Source organism: Pseudochaenichthys georgianus, unplaced genomic scaffold, assembly GCF_902827115.2.
Source record: "Pseudochaenichthys georgianus unplaced genomic scaffold, fPseGeo1.2 scaffold_911_arrow_ctg1, whole genome shotgun sequence".
NCBI classification, from domain to species: Eukaryota; Metazoa; Chordata; class Actinopteri; order Perciformes; family Channichthyidae; genus Pseudochaenichthys; species Pseudochaenichthys georgianus.
Window position 1 is genome coordinate 23800 of NW_027263445.1, and position 7986 is coordinate 31785.

A 7986-nucleotide genomic window follows, 5' to 3' on the forward strand; every position below is an offset into this window, starting at 1 on the left:
CTACATCACGACTCGTCTCTATATCACGACTCGTCTCTACATCACGACTCGTCTCTACATCACGACTCGTCTCCGTATCACGACTCGTCTCTACATCACGACTCGTCTCCGTATCACGACTCGTCTCTACATCACGACTCGTCTCTACATCACGACTCGTCTCTACATCACGACTCGTCTCCACATCACGACTCGTCTCTACATCACGACTCGTCTCTACATCACGACTCGTCTCTACATCACGACTCGTCTCTATATCACGACTCGTCTCTACATCACGACTCGTCTCTACATCACGACTCGTCTCCGTATCACGACTCGTCTCTACATCACGACTCGTCTCCGTATCACGACTCGTCTCTACATCACGACTCGTCTCCGTATCACGACTCGTCTCTACATCACGACTCGTCTCTACATCACGACTCGTCTCCGTATCACGACTCGTCTCCGTATCACGACTCGTCTCTACATCACGACTCGTCTCTACATCACGACTCGTCTCCATATCACGACTCGTCTCTACATCACGACTCGTCTCTACATCACGACTCGTCTCCGTATCACGACTCGTCTCTACATCACGACTCGTCTCCGTATCACGACTCGTCTCTGCATCACGACTCGTCTCCGCATCACGACTCGTCTCTACATCACGACTCGTCTCTACATCACGACTCGTCTCTACATCACGACTCGTCTCCGTATCACGACTCGTCTCTACATCACGACTCGTCTCCGTATCACGACTCGTCTCTACATCACGACTCGTCTCCGCATCACGACTCGTCTCTACATCACGACTCGTCTCCGCATCACGACTCGTCTCTGCATCACGACTCGTCTCTATATCACGACTCGTCTCTACATCACGACTCGTCTCTACATCACGACTCGTCTCCGTATCACGACTCGTCTCTACATCACGACTCGTCTCCGTATCACGACTCGTCTCTACATCACGACTCGTCTCCGCATCACGACTCGTCTCTACATCACGACTCGTCTCTGCATCACGACTCGTCTCCACATCACGACTCGTCTCCACATCACGACTCGTCTCCACATCACGACTCGTCTCTACATCACGACTCGTCTCTACATCACGACTCGTCTCCGTATCACGACTCGTCTCCGTATCACGACTCGTCTCTACATCACGACTCGTCTCTACATCACGACTCGTCTCCGTATCACGACTCGTCTCCGTATCACGACTCGTCTCCGTATCACGACTCGTCTCTACATCACGACTCGTCTCTACATCACGACTCGTCTCCGTATCACGACTCGTCTCTACATCACGACTCGTCTCCGTATCACGACTCGTCTCCGTATCACGACTCGTCTCCGTATCACGACTCGTCTCTACATCACGACTCGTCTCCACATCACGACTCGTCTCCGTATCACGACTCGTCTCTACATCACGACTCGTCTCTACATCACGACTCGTCTCTACATCACGACTCGTCTCCGTATCACGACTCGTCTCTACATCACGACTCGTCTCTACATCACGACTCGTCTCTACATCACGACTCGTCTCCACATCACGACTCGTCTCCGTATCACCACTCGTCTCTACATCACGACTCGTCTCCGTATCACGACTCGTCTCCGTATCACGACTCGTCTCCGTATCACGACTCGTCTCTACATCACGACTCGTCTCCGTATCACGACTCGTCTCTACATCACGACTCGTCTCCGTATCACGACTCGTCTCCGTATCACGACTCGTCTCCGTATCACGACTCGTCTCCGTATCACGACTCGTCTCCGTATCACGACTCGTCTCCGTATCACGACTCGTCTCTACATCACGACTCGTCTCTACATCACGACTCGTCTCTACATCACGACTCGTCTCCGTATCACGACTCGTCTCCGTATCACGACTCGTCTTTATAACCGGCTCTTGTGTTCAGGTGTGGAGGAGGTGGTGGATCTCACCTGTGAGGGGGGGGAGGCTGTGGTCGACCTGACAAACAACGACTCTGTGCTGGTGACTACACACACACACACACACCAATACAAAATACAATACTCACAAAGAAACAGTGAGCAGAGAATGATGCGTTTTTAAAACTGAATAAATCTTCTATTCTCTTTTCCTGCTGCTGCTTCCAGCTGGTGGACGAAGGTACAATTGTTTGTTCATTTATATTTAGTTCAATTAATTTAAATAACGTTTTTATTGAATTTGATATTATTAGTTTTCAGATGATTTTAAGGAACAGCCCAACATTTATTTGGGTATTTTATCAGGTCCTCAGAACCGCAGAGTCCCGAGCGGTGAGAGTTACGTCGTCAGCAGTGATGAAGAGGCGCCGCCCCCCAACGCTGCAGTAATGCCCTTCCAACAGAAGACAAGCTCCTCCAGGTAATAGACTGATCCCTGCTGGCATTATAAATCACAGCCAGGTAATAGACTGATCCCTGCTGGCATTATAAAGCACAGCCAGGTAATAGACTGATCCCTGCGGGCATTATAAATCACAGCCAGGTAATACACTGATCCCTGCTGGCATTATAAATCACAGCCAGGTAATAGACTGATCCTGCTGACATTATAAATCACAGCCAGGTAATACACTGATCCCTGCTGACATTATAAATCACAGCCAGGTAATAGACTGATCCCTGCTGGCAATATAAATCACAGCCAGGTAATAGACTGATCCCTGCTGACATTATAAATCACAGCCAGGTAATACACTGATCCCTGCTGGCATTATAAAGCACAGCCAGGTAATAGACTGATCCCTGCTGGCATTATAAATCACAGCCAGGTAATAGACTGATCCCTGCTGGCATTATAAATCACAGCCAGGTAATAGACTGATCCCTGTGGGCATTATAAATCACAGCCAGGTGATAGACTGATCCCTGCTGGCATTATAAAACACAGCCAGGTAATAGACTGATCCCTGCTGGCATTATAAATCACAGCCAGGTAATACACTGATCCCTGCTGGCATTATAAATCACAGCCAGGTAATAGACTGATCCCTGTGGGCATTATAAATCACAGCCAGGTGATAGACTGATCCCTGCTGGCATTATAAATCACAGCCAGGTAATAGACTGATCCCTGCTGGCATTATAAATCACAGCCAGGTGATACACTGATCCCTGCTGACATTATAAATCACAGCCAGGTAATAGACTGATCCCTGCTGGCATTATAAAGCACAGCCAGGTAATAGACTGATCCCTGCTGGCATTATAAAGCACAGCCAGGTAATAGACTGATCCCTGCTGGCATTATAAATCACAGCCAGGTAATAGACTGATCCCTGCTGGCATTATAAAGCACAGCCAGGTAATAGACGGATCCTATAAACCCAGGTGATAGACTGATCCCTGTGTGTTTCAGGTCGGATCCGGGGATGATCAGCTGTCCTGTCTGTCTCGACATGTACTCGGAGGTGAGACTCAAACACACCTGTGACACACCTGGACAGCAAGTAGAATCCTGCGTCCTGATTGGCTGCTTGTTCTCCTCCACAGATCGTCGACAGCGGCCGATTGGTCGTTTCCACTAAATGTGGTCACGTGTTCTGCAGCCAATGTCTGAGAGACTCTCTGAAGTCATCACACACCTGCCCCACCTGCAGGAAGAAGCTGACGCCCCGCCAGTACCACCCCCTCTATGTGTGACCTCACTGTGACATCACCAGGCCCCATGACATCACTGTGACATCACCAGGACCCATGACATCACTGTGACATCACCAGGACCCCCATGACATCACTGTGACATCACCAGGACCCCCATGACATCACCAGGACCCCCATGACATCACTGTGACATCACCAGGACCCCCATGTCATCACCAGGACCCCCATGACATCACTGTGACATCACCAGGACCCCCATGACATCACCAGGACCCCATGACATCACCAGGACCCCCATGACATCACCAGGACCCTCATGGCATCACTGTGACATCACCAGGACCCCATGACATCACCAGGACCCCCATGACATCACCAGGACCCCCATGACATCACCAGGACCCCCATGACATCACCAGGACCCCCATGGCATCACTGTGACATCACCAGGACCCATGACATCACTGTGACATCACCAGGACCCCCATGGCATCACCAGGACCCCCATGACATCACCAGGACCCCCATGGCATCACCAGGACCCCCATGGCATCACCAGGACCCCCATGGCATCACCAGGACCCCCATTGCATCACCAGGACACCCATGGCATCACCAGGACCCCCATGGCATCACCAGGACCCCCATGGCATCACCAGGACCCCCGTGACATCACCAGGACCCCCGTGGCATCACCAGGACCCCCATGGCATCACCAGGACCCCCATGGCATCACCAGGACCCCCATGGCATCACCAGGACCCCCATGGCAGAGAGTTGGAATTCTTCACTGATCGCTGGAGTCACTTTTTATTTGTTTTCTATTGTTATGGAAAAAGAGTTTAAGTAGAAATAAATGTTGAATTCTGTCTTTGAGTTTATTCTTTGAGTCTGACTGAGGGGGAGGGGGGGTAGGGTCTGACTGAGGGGGAGCGGGGGTAGGGTCTGACTGAGGGGGAGCGGGGGTAGGGTCTGACTGAGGGGGAGGGGGGGTAGGGTCTGACTGAGGGGGAGGGGGGGTAGGGTCTGACTGAGGGGGAGGGGGGTAGGGTCTGACTGAGGGGTAGAGTCTGACTGAGGGGGAGGGGGGTAGGGTCTGACTGAGGGGTAGAGTCTGACTGAGGGGGAGGGGGGTAGGGTCTGACTGAGGGGTAGAGTCTGACTGAGGGGGAGGGGGGTAGGGTCTGACTGAGGGGTAGAGTCTGACTGAGGGGGAGGGGGGGTAGAGTCTGACTGAGGGGGAGGGGGGTAGAGTCTGACTGAGGGGGGAGGGGGGTAGAGTCTGACTGAGGGGGAGGGGGGTAGGGTCTGACTGAGGGGTAGAGTCTGACTGAGGGGGAGGGGGGTAGAGTCTGACTGAGGGGGAGGGGGGGGTAGAGTCTGACTGAGGGGGAGGGGGGGTAGGGTCTGACTGAGGGGTAGAGTCTGACTGAGGGGGAGGGGGGTAGAGTCTGACTGAGGGGGAGGGGGGGTAGAGTCTGACTGAGGGGGAGGGGGGGGTAGAGTCTGACTGAGGGGGAGGGGGGGTAGGGTCTGACTGAGGGGGAGGGGGGGTAGGGTCTGACTGAGGGGGAGGGGGGGTAGAGTCTGACTGAGGGGAGGGGGGTAGAGTCTGACCTGAGGGGGAGGGGGGTAGAGTCTGACTGAGGGGGAGGGGGGATAGGGTCTGACTGAGGGGGAGGGGGGGTAGAGTCTGACTGAGGGGGAGGGGGGTAGGGTCTGACTGAGGGGGAGGGGGGGGTAGGGTCTGACTGAGGGGGGGGGGGGGTAGGGTCTGACTGAGGGGTAGAGTCTGACTGAGGGGGAGGGGGGTAGAGTCTGACTGAGGGGGAGGGGGGTAGAGTCTGACTGAGGGGTAGGGGGGGGTAGAGTCTGACTGAGGGGGAGGGGGGTAGAGTCTGACTGAGGGGGTGGGGGGGGTAGGGTCTGACTGAGGGGTAGAGTCTAACTGAGGGGGAGGGGGGTAGAGTCTGACTGAGGGGTAGGGGGGGTAGAGTCTGACTGAGGGGTAGGGGGGGTAGAGTCTGACTGAGGGGGAGGGGGGTAGAGTCTGACTGAGGGGGAGGGGGGGGTAGGGTCTGACTGAGGGGTAGAGTCTAACTGAGGGGAGGGGGGTAGGGTCTGACTGAGGGGGTAGAGTCTGACTGAGGGGGAGGGGGGGTAGAGTCTGACTGAGGGGAGGGGGGGGTAGAGTCTGACTGAGGGGTAGAGTCTGACTTAGGGGGTAGGGGGGGTAGAGTCTGACTGAGGGGTAGGGGGGTAGAGTCTGACTGAGGGGGAGGGGGGTAGAGTCTGACTGAGGGGTAGGGGGGGTAGAGTCTGACTGAGGGGGAGGGGGGTAGAGTCTGACTGAGGGGGAGGGGGGGTAGGGTCTGACTGAGGGGTAGAGTCCTGACTGAGGGGTAGGGGGGGTTAGAGTCTGACTGAGGGGTAGGGGGGGTAGAGTCCTGACTGAGGGGTTAGGGGGGGTAGAGTCTGACTGAGGGGGGAGGGGGGGTAGGGTCTGACTGAGGGGGTAGGGGGGGTAGAGTCTGACTGAGGGGGAGGGGGGTAGAGTCCTGACTGAGGGGTAGGGGGTGGTAGGGTCTGACTGAGGGGGAGGGGGGGGTAGAGTCTGACTGAGGGGGAGGGGGTGGGTAGGGTCCGGAACTGAAGGGGGAGGGTGGTGTAGGTGTCTGACTGAGGGGTAGGGGGGGTAGAGTCTGACTGAGGGGGAGGGGGGGTAGAGTCTGACTGAGGGGTAGGGGGGGTAGGTCTGACTGAGGGGGAGGGGGGGTAGAGTCTGACTGATGGGGAGGGGGGGTAGGGTCTGACTGAGGGGTAGAGTCCTGACTGAGGGGAGGGGGGTAGAGTCTGACTGAGGGGGAGGGGGGGTAGAGTCTGACTGAGGGGGAGGGGGGGTAGGGTCCTGACTGAGGGGGAGTGGGGGGTAGAGTCTGACTGAGGGGGAGGGGGGTAAGAGTCTGACTGAGGGGGAGGGGGGGTAGGGTCTGACTGAGGGGTAGAGTCTGACTGAGGGGGAGGGGGGTAGAGTCTGACTGAGGGGGAGGGGGGTAGAGTCTGACTGAGGGGGAGGGGGGGTAGAGTCTGACTGAGGGGGGGGGGGGTAGAGTCTGACGGAGGGGGGGGGGGGGGTAGAGTCTGACTGAGGGGTAGAGTCTGACTGAGGGGGAGGGGGGGGGTAGAGTCTGACTGAGGGGGAGGGGGGGTTATAGTCTGACTGGAGGGGTAGAGTCTGACTGAGGGGTAGGGGGGGTAGAGTCTGACTGAGGGGGAGGGGGGTAGAGTCTGACTGAGGGGGAGGGGGGGTAGGGTCTGACTGAGGGGGGGTAGAGTCTGACTGAGGGGGAGGGGGGGGGAGAGTCTGACTGAGGGGGAGGGGGGGTAGGGTCTGACTGAGGGGTAGAGTCTGACTGAGGGGGAGGGGGGTAGAGTCTGACTGAGGGGGAGGGGGGTAGAGTCTGACTGAGGGGGGGGGGTAGGGTCTGACTGAGGGGGGGGGGTCTGACTGAGGGGGGGGGGGGGTAGGGTCTGACTGAGGGGGGGGGTCTGACTGAGGGGGGGGGGGGTAGAGTCTGACTGAGGGGGGGGGGGTAGGGTCTGACTGAGGGGGGGGGTCTGACTGAGGGGGGGGGTCTGACTGAGGGGGAGGGGGGGTAGAGTCTGACTGAGGGGGAGGGGGGGTAGAGTCTGACTGAGGGGGGGGGGGGGTAGGGTCTGGGAGCACCCATGGTGATCTGATAAGGATCACTGTCACAAGATGGTGAGTCATCATCAGCTGCTGACGATGACTCACCTGAGCAACACACACCTGAAGAAACCCTTAAACAGCTGAGCAACACTTACACACCTGAAGAAACCCTTAAACACCTGAAGAAACCCTTAAACAGCTGAGAAACACTTACACACCTGAAGAAACACTTACACACCTGAAGAAACACTTACACACCTGAAGAAACACTTACACACCTGAAGAAACCCTTAAACAGCTGAAGAAACCCTTAAACAGCTGAGAAACACTTACACACCTGAAGAAACCCTTACACACCTGAAGAAACCCTTAAACACCTGAAGAAACCCTTAAACAGCTGAGAAACACTTACACACCTGAAGAAACCCTTAAACAGCTGAGCAACACTTACACACCTGAAGAAACCCTTAAACAGCTGAAGAAACCCTTACACACCTGAAGAAACCCTTACACACCTGAGGAAACCCTTACACACCTGAAGAAACCCTTAAACAGCTGAAGAAACCCTTAAACAGCTGAAGAAACCCTTACACACCTGAAGAAACCCTTACACACCTGAAGAAACCCTTACACACCTGAAGAAACCCTTACACACCTGAAGAAACCCT

General features: G+C 55.5%; 1 protein-coding gene across 1 annotated transcript; it reads right to left on the reverse strand.

Annotated features, from left to right (window-relative positions):
* Positions 1-4505: 4505 nt before the first annotated feature.
* LOC117444740 (uncharacterized) lies at positions 4506-7358 on the reverse strand. The gene is made up of 5 exons (XM_071202780.1): positions 7296-7358; positions 6849-7040; positions 5352-6691; positions 5166-5270; positions 4506-5082 (listed from the first exon to the last, which is right to left on the reverse strand). Exons 1-5 carry the CDS (start codon positions 7356-7358, stop codon positions 4506-4508), a joined length of 2277 nt encoding a protein of 758 aa, XP_071058881.1.
* Between the last annotated feature and the right edge of the window lie 628 nt (positions 7359-7986).

Excerpts from the sequence above, each read along its gene's own strand:
- LOC117444740 (XM_071202780.1), bottom strand. The coding sequence starts at position 7,358 with ATGGGTGCTCCCAGACCCTACCCCCCCCCCCCCTCAGTCAGACTCTAC. Across the intron at positions 7,041-7,295 it reads TCTACCCCCCCTCCCCCTCA|TCAGACTCTACCCCTCAGTC; the intron begins GTCAGACTCTAC and ends CCTCCCCCTCAG. Across the intron at positions 5,083-5,165 it reads CCTACCCCCCCTCCCCCTCA|TCAGACTCTACCCCCCTCCC; the intron begins GTCAGACCCTAC and ends CCTCCCCCTCAG.